Genomic DNA, 21358 nt, shown 5'->3' with positions numbered 1-21358 from the left:
CTCCATGCAGGGGAACAGAATTTCCCTTCTATCCACCCACATCAGGGGCAGAAGAGGGAGAAAAAAACATCATGAAAAGGCAGCAGGGCAGGCAACAGAAATCCAGGTACACTCGGAGTTAAGGTTATAAAGCACAAAGTGGGCAGGCGCGGTTCATAAGGACACATAGAAGAGAGCAGCTCCCACCTTCTCCCCCCGAGTCTCTCAGCATCGTGTCAGCCACCACCACGATGGGCCTCTTCAAGACGTGGGCAAGGACGAAGACATGGAACTCCTCCAGGCTCTCATAGACGGGCTCTTCGGAGCTTTCCACGCTTTCAGATACAAGAAACCAAATCAGTTTCCATCCCCTGTGCCTCTCCTCATTGCTTTTAATGACAGCAAGAGACTCCGATGCTGTTTCTCTCTGCTGTTGCCTGTTGAGTTTTGTTTTCTGATTGCAGATTTCAGATACAAAACCATGACATCGATGTAGAGCAAAAGCAATTCTATTCTTTCTATTGCAAGGGATTGTTTCCAGGAAACACCATCATGTCTCTTATCTAAAGAGCCTCAAAGAGGTGCTTGTTTGGGATGGCTGCAGCCATCGAGCAACCCTTGAAACACACAACGCTGCCGAAACCCCTCATTCATGTTTTGCTTATTGCTCTTATTTTGCAAGCAAGGAGATGGAAAATAAAGATGGGGGGGGGAAGATGAGCATTCCCAGCTCTGCTCTGCTCCACGTACCCACCGCAGCCGCCTCCATTGGTGCCGTAATGCACGCGAGGTTCGCTGGAAGCCAATTTGATCAGCTCGTTCCATTCCTTCTGCCATTCCTCCTCCGTGTAAACCAGACCGGACTGAAAAGGGGCAAACAGGACAAAACCTTCAGCCTGGATTCTTTGTTCCCTTCCCTGTTTTCTGCAGCTGTTTTGTATGTGCAGCCACAAAGCCTCCCTTTGGGTTGATGGTTATTCGACCCCCCCAAACGCATGCGTTTCCCAAAGCAATATTTCTCAATGGTGCCCTTCCACAAATCAAAATAGGAAGCTGGAAAGTAAACACAATCCTTCAGCGTCAGGTGGAAACAAGAAGTTTACCCTGCTGACAACAACAGAGCTCAATTGGAGGCCAGCTGGGAACCCTCCACCTTGACAAAGCCAGGTCTCTGCTTTTGGGGGGTGAGGGTTGTTGGGGGTGGGGGGGGCTGAGCACGTCACAGCTTTGATGTGGCAAGTTCATAATGGCCTTTTTTGGTGGAGGAGCTCGGCCCTGAGGCTCAGCTTTCTGATCTTATCACACAGCAGCACTTGTTACATATTGCATCCTGCCACCGCCAGGCAGGCAGCCCAGCAAGGCAGCATCTACAAGCCACGGTGATGTTTGCTTTGCAATCAGTGCCGGACACAACGTGGCTCTAAGAAAGGAATTTTCCTCCTATGTAATACAAGGAATTTCACCCAACTTGAAGGATCTCTCTCATCGGGACAGACATGCCTAAAAGTGAAGATATTTGTTTCTCCCCCCCATTAAACTGATGGGGATTTTACACTCTGTTCCCAGCCCATTTTCTTCCTACCTCCTTGTTCTGCTGCGTCTGCTGCCAACGCCAACGCCGCTTCAGGGCTTCCCTTTCCACACCTTTATCCATTAAGGTATAAAGGGATTTGCGAAGCACGAGATCTCTATCGTGGAAACCCCACATACCTGGGAAGGAAAAACACCCGAGGATTAACAAGAGCTGGCACTTCTCCACCCCCTGCTATGGAATCCTTCAGGTCCTACAGCGTGTCACAAAACAAGGTGGGAAACGGAGGCAGAGTGATGCAAGTTGAACAGGGCCAACCCAAACAACAGATCCCACGAGCACAAACCCTTTGCTCCAAGCATCCCATGCACGGCCAGCTTGCTGATAGCTCCAACCAGAAGCTGCCACCATCAGCTAAAAGGATTCTGCCCCAAATACGTGGTGCTTTGCATCGATGCTGGGCTCGAGGGGAAATGCAAACCAGGTGAAGTTTGTGGTTTGAGCTGTGTCTGAAATGCACAAGTCCCACTCATTGAAAGGTCTGGAAACCTCTTAAGATTTGTCACGAGGTGAAGCTACAGGAGCAAAAAAATGGAGCTTTTGGAGCTGCTCTGCTCAGCCCCATCCAGAGAACTGGGCGGCTCTGTTATTTCACATTGCCTTCAGAAACAAGGGGAGACTTGCCAAAGGGAAGAGGCCCAGCCCAGTGAGAACAGCTTTAGAAGTACACAAGCACTTGGCAGCTCGTTTCTTTCAGCTCCATCTCTCCTCATCAGCCCAGCACATCCAATGCTGCCTTCTTGGGGCGAGCAGCCAGACCACAGCTTCCTATAGGGACAGATGGGACACGCAGTGCTGCTCATCCCAAAGGCAGGCAGGGAGCCTGGGCTCTCCTTCCACCTCCTCCAGCAGCAGCAGCAGCCTGAGCTGACAGCAAAAAGCAGCTGGGGTGGAGACTGGAGGCTCATGGAGGGGATCATTGAGCTGCTTTTTCCAGCCATGTGCTTAGTGAAGCTCTTACCCAGGGATGCAGCGTGGAGCAGGCAGTTCCCATCACCCGTTGTGGCCAAGGGAAGCAACCTCTGGCAGCTGGGATCCACGTTTGCCCACCAGTTCAGACGACCTGGGGGGGATATTTGAGAGGGTGAAAACTGTGCACGCAGCAGGACATGGAACCATAAGAAACAAGGGAGGTGAGGGCTGCAGCCTGCTTCATTTGCAATGGGAGCACCCACGGAGATGAGCTGCACATCCAGCCTGCAGCTGGAAGAGGAAAGGAGCAAAGAGAATGCAACAAAAGGAAAGGCTGGAGTTACAACATCATTGTGGCGACCTGGGGAGAAGGGCAGGCTGCAAGACGTGGGAAATAAATGACTTCAGGTCACATAAATCAGAGCTAAAGCTGAAAGCAGGAGCCAGCCCAGCCAGGATTTAACCCGGACCAGCCTTGTCCTCCTGCCTGTTTTTCCTCTCTGCTCATTTCACAACCCCAACCAACCATCAGGCCGAAAGCAAAAGGTGCCGACAACCCTCCTGGTTTCCCCGCTTAATAACCAGAGTGCTCTCAGTTGCTCTCTCAGAGCACTCCTATTTAATGCATCTTGTATAGGAAACTCTTAGAACCTTGCTGAAGCTGCTCGGCTCAGCAAATGAAAACGCAACCTGACAGTGCTTAAAAATAGCAGCTTTTTGGGGTGACATAAAAGGCGCGTGAATTACTACAAGTCAAAAGGGGAGGTTTTCAGAGCGCCTAAATATAGAAGATAGGAAAAAATGAACACGCGCCGCAGCTCGGCTTAAGACTGGGAGTTAATAAACATTGAGCAAGGGAAGGAAGCTGCGTCACAACTCCAACTCCCAACCCCTCACCACTGCATTGTGTCCCCTGGCTGGGACTTGTAGCAGCAGATCCTGCCCTTGCAACAGGGGAGGGCACGTTCTGTTCAGGGGGAACAAAAACACATTGCAGCCACTTGAACTGCTCGTCCAGCACAGCTCTTCCTGCAGACGTGTGAGAGCCAAGTTCAGCAAGACGGGAAAAGCATCAGAGCTCACTGGGCTGCGATGCTGGGGTTTGCTTTTCTCAGCACCAGGAAAGGAACCCGTTGCAGTTGCAGAGTGTTCAGCACGCAGCCTTGAGACCATAGTAGCTCTGCATGGGAAAAGGGGGCTGGTTTGAACTCAGTATCATTTCTGGCACGGCAACGGTGCAAACCTTCGGCCAAGTGGCGCGGAGCCAGAAGGGCAGAGCGAGAAGCAAAACAGCATCTAACAAAAGCTGAACAAAATCCGAATGCTACTGTAGCTCTTTATTGCCTTCGTGCGTTTCCAGCTCTTGTCTGAGTTCTTCCTTGGATCTGTTTGCTGCTCAGCACCCTGCAGCTGTGCAGACTCCCATGCAGGTCTGCATATACACACACACACCTTCAGAAGGCTTTTCTCTTTGCAGACGTGCTGCACATCCACATCCAGTGTGATTTATCCTGACTTCCACATGCTCCAGTTACGCAAAGAAAGGTCAGCACCGCTTCACTCCCTCCAGAGGAGCCGCATTCCCCAAACCTTGCTCAATATTTTGCTTGTGGCCGTGCAGCAAAAGGCCAAGAGGCCCCTGGAAGTCTTTAAAACAACATATTTCTCTTCTTGCTGTTATTAGGAGCCAGTCCTGGAAGCTCTGCATGCCAGCAGAAGGGAAAAGTAATTGCATTCAGGAGCACAATGGATCTTCCTGCCATCAGCACTTTAGTAACAGTGAGAGAAATGCATGCACGTGTGTGTGTGAATGGCAGGACAAACTGACACATGCACCTAAAGCTTTGCTATTGCTGCCTCATCGCAGCATTCTGGGCTCCTGGCTACTTCTCACTCATCCTTGTGCTTTTCTGCTTGTTCCTCTCCCTGCTGGCTGGCAGAAAAAGCTCCACAAAGAGCTGATGCTGCTCCAAAACATCAGAGGTCAGTGAGTGACAGCTCTTCTGCACAGCTGAAGCAGTGCACAGTGGCAGGGCCTTCCTCTTTTGCAGGGTGACACCGACCACGCAGCTGCTTTCAGGATGCTTTTCTGCACAGTAAGAGCAATGGTTTGTTGCAGAAGAGATCAGGAACCTGCACCCAAACACACACACACTTTGTGAAAGGCAGCTTTCCTCTCGCAGGAACCTCTAAATAGGTCACGCAAATAGGAAGGAATGAAGACAGCTCTGCTCTTTAAGTCCAAAGCCCAGCACTGTGACTCATAGAAACCAAATGGCTTCCCTGAGGCTACCAGGGACTCCGTGTGGAATGAGGGCCGCCCTCCTGGTGTGGCAAAGGCAGTGATCCTGGGGATGACTTGTTCTCTGGCTCCTGGGGCTGACGTGACGGATCCAGCACTAACACCCACCTCCACCCTTGTGCAGTTGCTGCAGAACACACTTTTTTCCCCTCCCCTTCCCTTTGCTGAATCACCGGGTGGAGAAAGGAGCGGGATCACCTCCTCCAACTGGGTTATCAAAGAGCCCCAAAAAAGGAGAAAGCAGCGAGCGAACGTGGCAAGCTCATTTATCCTACCTAAAATTAGATAGGCAGGCTCCCTCGTTCAGCTCAGAGCCCATCTCTTAGACGAAAGCAGTGCTTGCAGAACACACTCATTTCAGGATCTGGCAACGACAAGAGCTCATCCTGATGCACTCACACACCTGCAGCTACTTTCTCCCTGAGCAGAGCGTATCTTCCATCATCAGGAAGGCCAAGAACCAGAGGCTTACCATGTATCACAGCTAACCATGCTGCTGCCTGCTCCATGGCTGCCTCTTGGGCAGGCTTCCCCCAGAGCCCAGGCTCAGTTTCTCACTCTTGGTGCTGATGGTGACAGCAGAGGGGCCAAAGGAATCCTCCCAGCCACGAGGTGCCCAGCAGGACATTGTAGACCTGTGTTCTACAATGAGGTGGGCTCAGATGTGAGCTCACCCCTTTTCTCTTGAGGAAAACCAGTGCAGCCAATGACTTCCAAGCTAAAACATCTGCAGAAGCTTTGCAAGTCAGATGCCAGCGTGTAAGAGCTGGGGGTACACGTACACACACACGTGCCTCTGACCACGCATGAGCTGAATGCATGAGCTGAACCCAGCTGAAAAGCTTCAGGATGGTGCATTGCTGAGGCAGGGACGGAAGCGCGTTGATTTCTTTGATGGGCTGCTTTGAGACGCGGGATGTTCCAGGAACAAGGAACCTGTTCATTCACCAATCCAAGAGTGAAGCAAGCACGGAGGGAACACAGAGGCTGAACCCTTAACTCAGCACTTTTTAAACAGTCCACCTACAGATGTTTACTGCAGCGCCAGCCTGGAGAGCAAGGCAGAAATCTCCCTGCCAATGTGCTGGGGGGACTTTGGGAGAAGGGCTTGGCATCGTTTCACTGACCTTGGAGCAAAGGCACAGCAATCAAGCCTGGGGTTTCTTTCCACTCCTCCTGGCTTTTCAGATGGCCTCAGGCAAAGCAGTGCCCGCTGCTGCTCTGCGTGCTGAACAAGAACAGCACCCTGTATCTGCAGAACACAGGCCTAAAGCATTCAGGTTTGCAATAAGGAACGTTAAGGTTGTGGCAAGGGCCAAACTTTCAGCTCCACCGAGGCCTTTTCACAGAGCTTGGAGCACGTTAAGAGCTTTCCAGGAGGGTGTCATTACGATTTACAACCACTTTAAGCAGGCTGACTCTGCCACAGTGGTGTAAAGGGATCCCTGGATAGAATGAGAAGAGTATCTTAATGTTTATTGGTCCATAAAATACTTGCTTAATTCTCCAAGGATGGCACGCACTAAATTAAGAAGGGATATCGGTGTAGATCACAGCACCGTGCTCAGCACCCTGCTGCAATTAAGCTTGGAGCATCTCGTATACGCAGCGCAGCCCTTTATTAAAGATAAACACCCATTTATAACAAAGCCACATATCTAACGCAGGTTCACTTTGCCTTCAGAGGGTGCTTTGTACAAGTCAATTACCCCAAGAAACACTCCCATGGAGGAGTGCAGCCAAGGGGCTGATCCAGCTCCATGTTGGCCTGCTCTGCCAACAGCACGCTCTTCTCCCATTGAGGTCACAGAGGGACCTGCTGGATCCGTTCTGTGTGCACAAATGGGATTCACACGAGTTACAATTGTAGGGAACTGGGCTGAAAACCAGATCCTGACCACCTACACAACACCAGAGCAACGCAGCAATCCAATACCCAGCCTGAACTCAGCTGAGATGCAGATAAAGCTTCAATTTGCATCTGCTTCACCACGCGCAAACAGCAAAGCTGCCGTAACAAGATCACTTGGATCAAGTGTTCATTTCCAAAACATGAGAATATTTATTACAGGAACACCTGAGCAGGACAGGGCTACAATGTGAGATTAAGAATCTACGTTCTCCCTGAAGGAATAATGGTTTTATAGCTAGGCGAGCTATGACAGAAGTAAAAGGAGATATAAAGGCTTCTGAGCTCCTGCCTGGTGCCCCCAACCCTCCCCCAGCCATAACCATCCTGGTAACACAGCAGCTAACATTAGGCTCCTCCTTGCCATCGTGGAGGTCCCCCATTCATTCACCAGCCCAATCTTATTTACAGATCACCTAGCAACTATTCAGGAGGAAAACAGCATGTTGGAAAACAAATCCGTCTGCGCTCACAAGGTGGTTCCTCTCCAGGCGCACACACACACACACACACAAAAGCCAGCAGACGAGTTTCCCTGCATTGAATTAGCAAGCACATAAACTGCATCACCCACCTAAAGACGTTCGTAATCACTTCTAATATCTATCCACGATGATCTGCTGCTCTTTCCCACCCTCCCTTCTCACAGTAGGGCTGATGGGATGGCACAGAGCACGGGGAAGCTTAGGAGGTGAGATAATGCAACTTGTTTTTTTTTCCCTTCGTACTCCCATTCAGCTGCAGGAGGGATGACAACACACACCATTTACATTCTGTGTCCGCAGGCAAAGCAAAGCAGATTCTTGCTCAACTCTTGCAACCACGCTATAAAAAGGGATGCAACAAGAATCTATCACACATACACAACCTTGCTCGGTTCCTTGCAGCCTATGGCATGTCAGCCAGCATATTCCAGTCGGCGCTGCTGCAAACTGCCACCACTGCGCTGCATTGGCATGGGAAACAAATCACTTGGGAGTGTAAATCCTTACCGGCCTGCTCCAGTGCCACCAGCATGGACTGCTCAATGAGGTCTCGCTCGATGAAGCTGCGGAACTCCTCTGCGTACACCGTGAGGTCGGGCAGCTGGAAGGTGGAGATGGGCATCTCCAGGAGGTGCTCGCTGCTGCCGTTGTTGGAGACGTGGGAACGGGCCAGGGAGACGATGGTGGAGCTGGCGTGGGAAATGCCCCGAGACAGGCGTTTTTCTGGGAGGGGAAGGGAAACAAAACACTGCCTGAATGGGGCAGAGGGAGAGAACCTCACCAAGCACTCAGCTTGTATTCTTCGCTTGCTGGAAGCTGGAATTGCTGTAACACATCTCCAAGTCTGAAATAAGCAAGTCCTTTTGCTCCTGTACACTGCACTGGTCAGGCCTTACCTCGAGTACAGTGCTCGGTTTGGGGGCACAGCCATCCAGAAAGGACATGGAGCTGCTGGAGCAGGTCCAGAGAAGGGCAACAAGGGGAAGGGCTTGGAGAATGTGCCCTATGAGGAGGGAATAGAAGGAACTGGGGCTGTTTGGTCTGGAGAAGGCTAAGGGGAAACCTGATTGCTGTCTTCCAATGCCTGCAGAGCAGGGCTGGTCTCTTCTCACTGGTGACGGGATGAGGGTAAATGGCCTCAAGTTGTGCCAGGAGAGGTTAGGGTTGGATATCAGGAAGAAGTTCTGTACAGAAAGGGTTGTTAAGCACTAGAATGGGTTTCCCCAGGGAGGTGGTTGAGTCACCATCCCTGAATGTGTTTAAAATCCATTTGGACGTGGTGCTCAGGGCCACGAATGAGAGGAGGGCTGTTACAGTTAGGCTAGTATGGTCGGGCTGTGGTCTGACTGGATGACCCTTAAGGCCTTTTCCAACCTGAGTAACTCTATGATTGCTCTATGTGGCTCTTACCCTGCACAATGTCATCCTGCCGCTGCAGCGGTGGTCGCCCAGGTCGGGCTGCCTCCTTCTCGGGGGGTTTGAAGCTTCGTCCCTCGTTAAAGGAGTGTGGCAAATTCCCTGCGTGCACCTGCCGTAGCTGCTCGAAATCACTCAGTGCTGCACTCAGATCCCAGTTTTTACCTGGATTGGAAGGCATTGAAAGTGGTCACCATCATAGAAGAGAAACAACAAGTCAGCTCCTACGGCACCCACCTGGAAACTAATACTAGGCTATCCACCCATCACATCTGCTGCTATATTCCTGCCCGGGATTTGGATTGGAAGCAATGTAAGCATTAAATGAAGTGCCCAGCACATCAGGCTTACTGCCCATAGTCACACAGGCGGCTTATATACTCCCTGAGCGTGCAGTAGGCAGGCACAGGGCTTAGAGGGAGCTGCTGCTCCTGCTTGCTGGAGCCTGCAGAACCTCCCAAGGCAGCGAGTTTTGCCAGAACTACGTTTCTGGCTGTAAAACAAAGGGCAGGGTCACCATAACAGCACACAGGCTGAAGGCAGAGCATGGGACTGAAGACAAACAAACAGCATTTTGCCCTTAGGAAAGGGAAATGGAAGGTCAGGCTGTGTTATGTCCACCAGCGTGTAGGCAAGCCAATTGCTTCAGGTCAGAGCCAGAGCTTTGTTTTCTAAGCCTCCCCAACTGCAGTGAAGATAATCCACTGTGATGCAGACACCACTTCTTTGCTGACCAAGTCCAACAGCCCGCAGCTCTCATCCCTCACATGACTTGCAGGATAACAGTGGAGCAACAAAGCAGAGTGAAGCGGGACTTTACAAGCTGATGGTTTTTAAACAGAACCTTTTCCGTGCTCTGAAAGTGGGTCTTTAAGAGGTTCGACTCTTTCTCAGCTGACACCCGAAAGATAAAAGCAAGGCAGCAGCTCCATCGCCTTCCAGCAGGCTGCAGCCATTACCAGCCAGATCAATTATTCATCACAACAGATTGAACTTGAAGTTGGGGGAACCCTTAAAGCATTTCCCTTTCCTGCTAACAGTAGCTGAAAGAGTACATGTTAATACACCAAAGTCCTCCAGCATGCAATAAATTGACCTTTTAGAAGCCACTGTCTTCCACAGGCAAGAATATATAGCAAAAAAAAGAGTCTACCATATGGCTTACATTAGAGAAAATCATCATTTTTAGGAACACTGTTCGCCTAAGCTCTTCAATTAGCAAGTTAGCAGACACTGTAGAAAGAAAGCCAACTTTATATATAGCAACTCCACTACAGGAAAGATACATAAGCTGCCAATTGGTTCATATGATAGCTCACAGATAATACGAGAAGCATTATGTCTGTTTCCCAAACGGAAATATGCTTTTTAAGCATTCAAATTCTTCTGAGAGATGGAATTTGAAGTGTTTAATGACCGACTCCAAGCGGAAAAGTTATTTGAAGGTTATTTAAAGTTATTTTACCTTTTGAGGCCTTTTTTTTCCCCCCTTGCTTCACTCTACAAATGAACCAACAGGTCCGTATGGAGGAATGAGAGTGACCCACCAGATTAAGATCAGAGCTGTTGGCACCTCATTACCTGCTTCAACCCAAAAGCAACAAGAGGATGCCCTAATATTGACCCAGCACAGCTGTATTTACCAGCAGCTGCTTCCCGAACTGGAAACCCTTTGGAGGATCTATAAGAAACAATGGAAAAGTCTCTGCCTTCCCTTGTTTCCAATCATGGAGACGTCACTGTGTGATGAAACTGAGCCCCTGGCAGAAGGAAGAACCAAATCTCCTTCTAAAGCAAAGCCAAACTTGCACCATCACCTTTATTCCAAGGTTGGGAGGGTGATGATAAAGCTCGAGCATGGCAGCAAGCTTGGTCTTGATTCATATAATTGCATTTCGCTCAAGTACGGACAAACTACAGCAACTTCGAATGTAATGTTTCTGTCCTCCAGCACTTAGCACGGGCCAACGTTTACTCACCATCCTTTTGTCAACACAAACCCAAAGGCAGTGCTTGCAAGAAAGCTCACAGCCCCAAAACAATTCAGACCTGGCGGCCTCTCCTTGCCTTTGCCTATAGCTACGAGCAGAAGGTGAAAAACCAATTATCTACAGCCTCGAAACTGAACACGGTCATTAAGGAGCAAGCAGCTTTCTGACACCTCAACAGACTGACCCTGCTGGTAGCCAGTGCCCCATAATGCCCACCACTGCCAGGAGAGGTCACTGGCTCAGCAGCGTGGCCAGATAGCAGCAAAACAGCAATTTATACTGGTATAATCACACCACCTTCACAAGCAGAACAAGATATACCAGTAAAAGTACAGCTTTGCCTATATAATTACCTCCTTGCTGCTTGGAAAACACTGGCAGCCTTCAGAGCCCTCGCTAGCAGCGATAGTGCTGCTGACAAGCAAAACCCCCAAGTTTGACTAGCACCGCTGGCAGCAGCAGGAACAGAAGCTGAATGAAGCCGTGCTCAGCTCCTGTTTGATGCATTCTCCTTCCAAACATTTGCAATTCATTACCTGATGGCTGCGTAACAAGAAACCGGAGCAGAATGTCACTAATGCCACTGATGATGATGGCACCAGCCCGACACCAACTCCCATCCTCACGGCTCCTCCCAAACCTTCATGCAAGCATTCAGACCACATCAAACCTCCTCCCTTCTCCCATCCCCAGCTGTACGTACCTTCCAGCAGATCTCTGGCCAGTCCTGGCTCTGCCCCTGTCGAGCGAACAAAATCCGACAGGACGATGTCCATATCCAAGGTTGTTTGCTCATGGATTCCTCCCAGCAGCTGGGGTCGGCGGCGCCCGGATCAACACCTCAATCTAGAAATGAGACCAACAAGGCGCGCGGCTCGCATTACAGACTATAAAATAATTAGCCTGGAGAGGCAGCTCGGAGCTGGCTCCGATGGCAGCTGCCCCCCGAGGGGGGAAATGCACACAGTTAATTGTGCTCTAAGATTGCTGATGAATGGATCAATAACTTGGAGTGAAGCTCCGCTGCCCCAGGTCCAGCTGGAGCGATGCTGTGTGTCCAGGTGTGCCAAAGGCTGGGCAGCTTCAGGGTGAATAATTCTCATCTCAGGGCAGCTCCTCATTGCAAAGTATCACAGGCAAAGAGTTGGGAGGAGAAAGGAGTTTGGTAGCAGAAAGCAGATAGCTCCTCTCCCTTGCCCACCTGCACAGAGCTGCAGCCCTTCCCAGGGCTAAAGGCTGTCATGAGATGTTCCTTTGAAAGGTTTACCATAGGCAACAGAACTGCACCACTGCAGGAAGAGGAAGCTCATTGCTCTTCATTTCAGCTAGCACCAATGCCCTTTGCTAAAGCCTTGCTTGCTTGAAGGGCCCTTCAGCTCCACCTTGCAAAGGCAGCAACGGTGTGATTCAGTTGGAGGGAAATGCAAACCAGCTTGGCAGCTCCAGCTGTATTCCATGAGGGTTCTTCCTGCCCCTAAAAGCCACCCAAGTCATCACCAAAACACCTCCAAAGCCAACACACAGCAGAGCCCTCCAACAGCTCACCTCCCCGAGGAGGGAACTCAACTGACCAGTGCAAAGATGCATCGTGCAAACCCTTCCGTTTGGACAGGTCCGGAGACTCAGAAAGCCACACGTAGGTGTGTGCTCTTGTTGTGCATTCAAATCCTGATTTACTGCATTCCTCAGGGGTAGAAACAGAAAGCAGCTCCGTAGCAGCTTGGACCGGGCAAAGGCTCTGCAGCCTTTTGTTGTTAAAGGGTTATAGAAGAGGAAAAGAAAAAGCCTGTCTGCTAACACTGGAAAACTCCACCTAAGCTGAGATTTGGCAAGTGAATAAGAGCTGGGGGAAAAAAAAGCATGTAAGGTGGGTAGACAGAGCCATCACTGCATGGAGAGGAGGGGAAACATCCTAAAACCAAGTGTGTCCTGATGCACAGCAATGATGGAGAGGATCCCCCCCTCCCCACCACCACCAACCAATGGGGAGAGCTATGGGAGCAATGAGTGGGGTTTCCTCATTGAAGACTCAGCATCAGCAGAACAAAAGGTAACTCCTTTCTGGTGGGTTCAGTACTTAAAAAAGCAAGAGGACTTTTGGAAAGCAGAAGGAAAAAAAGAGCAGCAGCAGCAGCACAGCCCACGCCTGCTGACTGGCGGCATTTGCAGCTCCCTTAGCAAACTCCCTCGTGCACAACTATGTCAGCATCTCCACACTGCAAGGCAAAACACAGATGGAAAACTCCGGGTCCAACGACACAGTGATGAACTGCCAGACATTTATTGGGAGGGTTCATCCACCCTCTCCCCCCTGTGCTGTTATTGATTGCTTTCTTCATTGCGAGCTACCTCCCTGCTGCAAGATTTGGCATCGCTCTGGCACTGGGCAGGAGCATTTACCACCCTGTTAAAACAAACAGCTTCCAGTGCTGGATGGAATCTGGCAGTGAGGTTTTCTGTACGATCTCTGCGACGTTGACAGACCTTTGCAGGACACACAGGTGGGAATTAAATGAATTAAAGCCTGAGCATTCATGCTTTAATCTCCCCTTAGAATCCCAGCTTTCCTCTGGCCCAATGCAGAGACACCCACCGCCCCAACCCCACAGACACCCCTTTCCCTCTGACACACAACCAGAACAGCATCAACACTTTGGAAGCCACTCATTTCCCCACCAAAGCTACATCTGGACACGGGCAGACTCCCCAAAGGTGGATGAATTACACACCCCAGGAGCCATCCCAGCACGCAGCCCATCCTGGCTATGCCCCACAGCCTCATTTTTTGGCTACAAGCAAGAGACTTTCTCACTGCTTTTGGCACTGCCATCACATTGCAGCCCAAACAGGGCAGGATCAGAGCTGGGATAAAGCAATCACAGCTGCCAGTCATGCAAGCACCTTAGGGTGAGTGCTTTGTAAACAGCTTTCCGGGAGCAAAGCTGTGGCCTATTACACACAGCCCACGGGCTACGTACCTGTAATATCTTGGCAGCATGCTGGGATAGTGGCAGACATTCACGTTTATAACAACTTATCCAAGAGCAAACCAGCACCTGGCTCACCAGGTAAGCATCATCCTCACCTCACCGAGCTTCTCTTCACTTCAGGCAGCTCCATTTCTTTGCAAAACAGCCATTGGTAACACCAGCCCCAGAGATGGGGATGCAAAGCCTCTGTTACAAAGGACTCACATCCAGGGTTGGCCTCACACCAATGAGGTTTCGTATCCTTCCCGGAACATTTATATAAAGGACCAGAACAGATGACTGGGAAAGAAGAGTGCCTCATTCACAATGAAATGTGTGCAAAGATTGATATTTGAATAAGAGCACTGCTGTGAGCCTTACAATTGCACATTGTTATTGCATCCAGGCAGTCAAACCTCCCGGAGCTGTTGGGAGCACACAGAGCAGAGCAGCAGTGCACGATCACGCAGCACCCATCCAGACAGTGCAGCAGGGTGCGTGCCCATCTGAACCCCCACTTCATGGGCAGAAGTTGGGCAATGAAACAGGGCAATATGGTGGCCAAGAGGCCACCTCCCTGCACACAAACAGGAGGCACAGGGATGCAGTGCATTTATTTCCTCTCCTCACGTTCAGCTCCGCCTTCAACTATGGAAACACTCACTTGGATGGGACTAACCCAGCCGACTTCAGAACTCTTCTGCTCTCTGTCTCAGGTTCCTAGCTGCTATCACAACTGCACTCTGCTGAGTGGCTCTGCTGCTGCTTTCCAGCTTGCTTCCCCTCGGAGGCATTGTGTGATGTTGTCATCTCCTTATCCTTTAATGATAAGATCATGGGTATTAGAGCACCAGAGACAAGAGGTCACTGTCACATTGCTGCTCTTACGTCTGCGCTGACACAGACCCCAGCTGCCCCCAGGACCCTGCTGTGTCCAAACATGACAATGCCAACCTAAGACTTATTCATTTCCTACTGCAATCTGTGCTGTTGTTCTCTTAATTGGAAAGCATTCTTTTACTGCATTCTAACGCCATCCTCAAAGCCACTCAAACAGGCTCCGATCCAGCGGGCTGCGAAGCTACCTTCAACTTTTCCATCGCACTTAATTGCCTTTACATTTTGTCTTCCATGCTTCCACCTCTGCAAATCACACTGCCAACCCCTGAGCTGGTGGGAGGCTGAGCACTCGGATACAACACCTGACATGAGGATTATTCACCTTACAACAGCCTGCTAAGAAGCTGCCCTCCACCAGAAACCGTGGAGCATTAAATCCACTGAGACTTTCATCTCAGCCACCCCTAATCACACACTCCCATCACGCTTATATGGCTTTTCCATTGGTATTCCACATCATAACAAGCCCAAAGTGCTCAGCTGAGATGCCCCCTGCCTTTGCTGATGATCTTTGGTTCCCCAGCCCCAGTTTTGGGGAAGGAAGCCCCAGTGCAGCAATCATAGGACCAAAGCAAAGCGTTGCACACCACATCTCACCTTTAAAAACCAAGCCCCAGAATGGTCCATAAAGCTCCAGAGGAAAGCAAACCTCAGCCCAACATCAGCTCCAGCAGGAGCCAACCACGAGGCACACGCAGACAGAGCCCTGTACCAACACGGGGTCAAGATTCTCTTTAAGCTGTGTGTGACTCCTCACTTTAGAGACCACAATGTCCTCGTCTGTTCCAAATTCCTCTTCTGCGCCGTGATGCAAACCCTGTGCTATGTGAAACCGGAGCGGGCGTCAGGCTGTGCGCTCCTCGTGCTTCCCAATTAAAAACCCCCTTTACATTCGAGGTGATTGCTGGCATCTCTCAGAGTTACACAGTGCTTGGCCAGAATATGCCAGATAAAACTGGAATCAGTTCAGACAGCCAACCTCTCCCCCATCCCATATACTTGTAGCCCTCGCGCTCCATTCATACTTCCCAGGTCTCCCTCCAAAGGCCATAAAGATAAGAAGTCAGCTAACAGCTCTGGGCAGCTCACACAGAGCCCACGTTCCCAAAGCTTCCCATCCTCCTTTTTCTTTAGGAACAGCACGTTTGTTAAAGGAATTCCAGCAGGACTTCAGCTCAGGTTGCCGCTCCCATCTGCAGCACGGCACCCAGAGGTGGAACCAGAAACACCAAACTTCTGCCATGGAAGAATGACGGAAAGCAAAATAAACCCCACAGGGATGTCACAGCACTTCATTAGTTAATGCTGGTATAAAAGCTATAAACAGCTTAACGAAGCCTCACAAGGCACGTGGAGCACTCACAGCCTGAATCACAGCAGCACTGCATAGCTCAGCTATGGATGGCTCCACAGCCCACAGCACGTGGGAACCTCAATAGGGAGAAACCCAAAACACAGCCATGGTGCACCCAAGGCTGGGATTTCCCTCTGCTTCCATCTAATAACAGCCTCACAATGCTGTGCTGCTAAAGCCATTCACGGCTGGATCACCTCGGGTTGAAACGTGTGCATTTAGCACTAATTTCTCCTTGCAGTGGTGAAATAAGGCAGGGGTTTATGAGGCAATATAACCCCAGTGCATCAGTGAGGTGTGTCACCGTCACCATCCTCTGCACCCCCCTTCACCCACAGGGATCAGAGCTCAGGCTGCTCATTGAACACCAGTTAAATAGCCACCATTGACCTTGCCTGAAGCAGAGAAGGATTGCTCACACCAGCTGCTTTCCAGGAAGATGTGTAGAAATAGGGACCTCTGACACTGGTGTAAAGCAGCCACGGGCTGAGCTCCTGTCCAGAGCTGCAAGCAACACATGCAGGGTGAGCAGCACCAGCACCAAGCTCCTCTGTGAAGGCAGATTCCTGAAGGTGCCTGGGCTTAAACACAACAGGATTAGTCAAACACGTCCCTGAAGAGCCTATTTTAGAAGTGCATTAACCCAATTTCAACTATTTGGAGCTTCCCCCTACATTGAAGATTTACGTCAACAAACAACCCGAGGTGTAATGCGGTTCTTCAGTAACACAGACTCCAAACAGTGCTAAAAGGTTCCTTAAAGATCAGCCCACCCCTCTCCAACATGAGGATGCCTCTAAAAAGTACAAGGCACTGAATGCTGCTTCAATCAATAACAGCAAGGAGAAGAGGAAGGGTCACTGTGCATTGGGGGCCAGAGCTCTGGCATCTAACACAGAGGTGCTGCATGGTTTCAAGCCTGATTCACTGCTCTCTGTTGTCCTGTTCAGAAAGGATGGCTGAGTTCACTGCTGCTGGAAACATCTCCCCCTGCTTTGCTGTCACGCTCCACAAGTGTGGTTCTCTGCTAGGAAGGCAGCGAGCCCTCGGCGTTGCCTCACGTCAGCAATGACTCCTGTACGAGAAAACCCCGTTTTCCTCCTGCAGACAAACCCAGACTTCACACCCACAGCCTCAACACAGATTAATTCTCCTCGTCACCTCGCCGTCACGCAGCCTGCTCTGCCTGCAGGAGCCGTTCCCATGGCTCTGCTTGGCACCGAATCACGCCAGTCAACTCGTGCCAGCTGCTTTATCAGCTACGTGCAAACACGAGAGGAAAGCACGGGGCACAACTGCATGCTGCTCAAACCTTCTGAACCAGCAGCACTATTAGAGCCTTCCTAATTCAACTATAAGCTTTCCAAAGGCCAACCCTTATCCAGACCATCAGCGTGGCGTGAAATCTTCACTTTCCAGTGCAAAAGAATGAACAGAACAAGAAATGAAATGCAGCAGTGCCCGCAGATGGGCCCACACAGCAACAAAACCACAGCCAGGCACCACCCAGAACCTAACCCAGAGCTCCAGGCACACGGAGATGCTCTATATGCGGGTCCAAACCTCAAAGCAAAGCAAGAAACAGGTGTCTTCCATTGGGACTTTGAGCATTTCCTGCTCGCTCAGGGCAGGACACAGTAACCAAAACTATATTAGGAAACCTTACAGTTCCAGCCCAAGGAAAACGTTTCCTTTTGCGTCAAAAGCAAATCTACATCTCTCTGCCTTTCGCTTTTAAATCAACATCGTCAAAGGCAGCAGCAACTGAAGATGAATGTCAGCATCAAATGCATCTGAACGCTCTCTTTGCAGTGGTTTAACCAAACTCTATTTGGTTTTTAAACTGAGTTTGGGTTGGGTGGCTGCTCCCCAGCCTCGTTTCTGAGCTCTGCGTTCTTAACATTGGGGCACGTGGACAGCAGGAAGCCTTTAGAGCCAGTTGTGCTCCCTAATGAGGAGGGAAATGAGTTACAGAGAGAGCAAGGGTGGGCTGAGCAGGGCAGGACCATGCAGGGGCCTTTGGGAAGCAGCAGCCAATGCATAGGACAGGGCTGTAGGGCCTGTTGTTTTAATGCAGAGCACAGCAGCAGTAAAAGCCTTGTGCACTCTGCACGACACTCCAGACTTTAGCACTTCACCTGTAGGCTCCTCTGCTTCTCCTGCACAGGCAGGCAGTGCTTTGCTCTGCCCAATGCATGCAAGGCTCGAGCAGAGCCCTGCTTCCAGGGCAGTGATGTGATGGTGTGATTACGCCGTGAGTCACACGCAGCTTGGAACTATAATAAGCTCCATCCTCAAACAGCATTTCTCACTCGGTCACCACACCCATAAGAAAAAACAGAGAGTGAAAGCCATGCATCCCAAAACCACAGCCAGGATGGCTGCACCTACAGCTGGCTCAGACCTTTGTTCTTCCAGGCAGGGAAACAACCATGTGCAAAACTATGACCACGTCTGCCTCTACCTGAACCTTTCCAAAGCCAGACCACGACAGGCAGCAAGGGAAAGAAGGGAGCTGATTGTCTGTGTGAGGGGTGAAGGGACGGACACCCATCTGTTCACTTTCCCTGTGTGAAGTTACTCCCAGTGCTTCCAGCATTAAGGAAAAGCCTGCAGAGCCTCCAAAGGTACAACACAAGGGAGATGTCTGAACTCTGGGACCTCTTAAAGCCAAAAATCTGCCCCAAGCTGCACGGAGCAGCACTCGGCTCTAATGCAGAACACAACGCAGCCTGCTTGCCTTCCCCTGCCCTGTGCCCTCTGCAGGCCTGGGTGCAAGCCTTGCCCATGGGAAAGGCTCATGATGCAACCCAAGGCAAGCTGGGCAGGACTTTGGTGTCTCAAGGAGCCCACACCTGTGCTGACCAAACTCTTCTTTTTACTCACTAAGACTTATCAGAATAGCTACCAGCGAAATAAGCTGCTCGTATGGGCAAGAGAGATGGAAAGCAAAGCAAAATTAATCTGAACCCAGATTCCCTGCATTGTGAAGATGGAGACTTGGAAGCCCATGCAAGACTGCAGATCTCTGGCCCAATCTGTGCTGCTCCAGGACAGCATACAGGGAAAAAGCTTCCTTAAAGAACCAAGATATGCAGCTGCTCAAGAAATTCAGAGCACGAGGAAAGCAGCAGCAGTTAAGCAAGAGTCACACTCAACAGACCTTCCTTGCAACTGTTTTCATATGCTCAGCTTCTCTTTGGAGAGAGCTTGACCCTATTTTCGTGGGCTCCAATCACCTGCTTCCCTTTGCTCTAAATACAGCCGTGCTAATTTCAACATTGGGATGATTCTAAAGCTGCAGAACATGCCTGCAAGCAGGGGAACGGAGCCTCAAAGCCACGTGGATGTCAGCTTCAAACACAGAGCGGATCCGTTACCTCCGCAGCACTGCTCTGCATCCATCCCTCTTTCAAGATCCCAACCCCAGACTTTCCATTTCCAAACGGCCCTCAAAGCAAAGCAAGGGGGCTCACATCCCAGGTGCCTTAACACAGAGCTGCTCAGCACCGAACACATTGCAATGTGGTGAGCCGGGGCAGCAGGGCCACCCTCCTACAGGCTGCAAACGTTGCATGGACGACCCATCGTAACTCCCTTCCTGCATTAGCCAAACACGAGGCACATACCTAAAATAAACACATGGAAACTCAGCTTGAGACAAATGCACCTGCTGAAATCAGGCCATGACTATTTCCAGCCCAAAACCAGGCTCTGCAGGGCCGAGCACTTTGCTCCCAGGGGCTGCACACCAGGCACAGCTGCTTCCTCCTCCTGCAGAGCTCCAGCTCTCCCCATTCCTAATGGTGAACCTGTGTCACTATCAGCCACTTGACAAGAGGGCTTTGCAGCCTGCAGCACAATCAGAGCTGAGACACTTGTTGGAGGGGCTCCCCCTGCCCAGTGCCCAACGTGGCTCCATGGAGAGCAATGTCACATCACAATGTCACCACACATAGTGGTAGAGATGGGACCACCAGCTTTCCCAGCCACCAATTGCAGCAGAATGAAGGCCACCAGCTCCTGCACCATCTCCTCTCTGCTCTCCCACCGTCAGCAGGTAAACACATTAAGCATCACTGCTGGTGACCCCGCCGTGCAGTCTCATGTCACCACATCAACTGCTGCCTTCACACTCCTTTGCAACAGCAGCTTTGTTACGCTGCAGCTATTGCCCCAAAGTCAGGCTGGATGTGGCTGCGGGCAGCCTGGTCTGGTGGTTGGCAGCCCTGCCTGTAGCAGCTTGGTTGAAACCAGATGATCTTTGAGGTCCTTTTTTAACCCAGGCTATTCTATGATCCTATGAAGTCCGACCCTACAATGAGTGCCATGAGGTGCTGGGCTTTAACAGCTTCTCCTTAAGAGGCGTGAAATCCCAACGAGCTGTGCTAGCAGCATTTCACACTAGGGCATACATCTATCCCGAGGTCAGCAGGGGCCAAACACTGCATGAAACATGGGACAACACAAACCAAGTGCTGGGAGCCTGGCTTCAAGGAGCTCAAAGCCCGATGTCTGGAGCTTAAAGCACAGCTTCAGGAGCCCCAAAGCCTGGCGTCCTGAGCTCCAATAGGCAGCAGAAAGCACACCCAGCCATGCTGAAGGCTGGGAACACACGCTGGGCTCAGATAGAAGAAATCCAGCACCGTCAGCAAGGCAATGCAAACAGCTCCAGCCACCACGTTTGGACTTTCCAGCTCCGTGCTGCCAATAGCAGCGTTATTTACAACCTGCCCCTGCCATTCGAAGCTGAACATCACACCCGGTGCCACCCATACCCACACCGATAGCGCCCTATGGGGTTACAGCCCCATCACAGCGGTCCCAAGCGGGATCCCTGCAGGTGCCGGGGCAGAAAGCAGGCGGTTCTCCTATGGAGCTGAAAGCTCCACGGCCATCTCCACGCTTATAGGGACCCCCCTTCGGGCCCAGCGGGTTCGGTGTCCGCTCAATGCCGGCAGAACCGCAGAGCTGCGCGGCTTTCCATGTCGGGAACGACGAGGCCGAGCGGAGATAAGCAACACAGCGCCGTTCTATGGGCCGGGACACGGCACCGCCCGCACCCACCGACGCTCCGTCCCGGCTCTATGGGGCCGTCCCCATAGGGGGGGGGGGGGGGGGGTTGGTGACGGCGCTCAGCGCTGCTAACGGCCCCGGGGTGACCCCCCCACGGCCGGGCCTGGGATCGGGAGGGGAACGGCGGGGGGACCCCTATAGCTCGGGGGGGTCCCTATAGCTCGGGGGGGTCCCTATAGCTCGGAGATCCCCTCACCGCCCCCCCCCGGCCTAACAGCGACCCCCGAGGCCGCCCCTTAGAGTCGCTCCTCCCAGCCCGGCCCGGTCGCAAAGAAAACTTTCCCGAGCGCTTCGCGGCCTCACCGCGGTTACCTGCGAGCGGCTCCATGGCGCTGCGCCGCCGCCGAGGTCGCGCTCCCGGAGGGACGGGAGGGGACCGGGGAGGGGGGGGAGGAAAAGGGGAGGGGAACGGAGCGCGGTGGTGCCGCCGCCGCCACCCGTCCGGAACGCCGCGCCGCCCCCGTTTCCACCCGG

The 21358-nt window shown here is 51.5% G+C and overlaps 1 protein-coding gene across 2 annotated transcripts in view; it reads right to left on the bottom strand.

The window, feature by feature from the left end:
• Positions 1 to 21358, bottom strand: part of OTUD7B (OTU deubiquitinase 7B) — a 26894-nt gene extending 5536 nt beyond the window's left edge. The window contains exons 1-8 of one of the 2 annotated variants that reach the window (XM_072358500.1): positions 21197 to 21358; positions 11289 to 11431; positions 8589 to 8759; positions 7686 to 7901; positions 2532 to 2633; positions 1562 to 1689; positions 730 to 842; positions 187 to 314 (exon numbers count right to left, since the gene is read on the bottom strand). In XM_072358500.1, coding sequence (XP_072214601.1) covers positions 187 to 314; positions 730 to 842; positions 1562 to 1689; positions 2532 to 2633; positions 7686 to 7901; positions 8589 to 8759; positions 11289 to 11361 — 931 coding nt within the window. In that variant the 5' untranslated portion in view covers positions 11362 to 11431; positions 21197 to 21358. Of the gene's footprint in view, positions 1 to 186; positions 315 to 729; positions 843 to 1561; positions 1690 to 2531; positions 2634 to 7685; positions 7902 to 8588; positions 8760 to 11288; positions 11432 to 13670; positions 13804 to 21196 lie in introns of those variants that run through there. The other variant, XM_072358501.1, reaches the window with a different exon arrangement.

This window comes from Excalfactoria chinensis, chromosome 31 (assembly GCF_039878825.1).
Source record: "Excalfactoria chinensis isolate bCotChi1 chromosome 31, bCotChi1.hap2, whole genome shotgun sequence".
In the NCBI taxonomy this organism is placed as follows: Eukaryota; Metazoa; Chordata; class Aves; order Galliformes; family Phasianidae; genus Excalfactoria; species Excalfactoria chinensis.
This window is presented reverse-complemented; position numbering and strand designations above follow the sequence as displayed.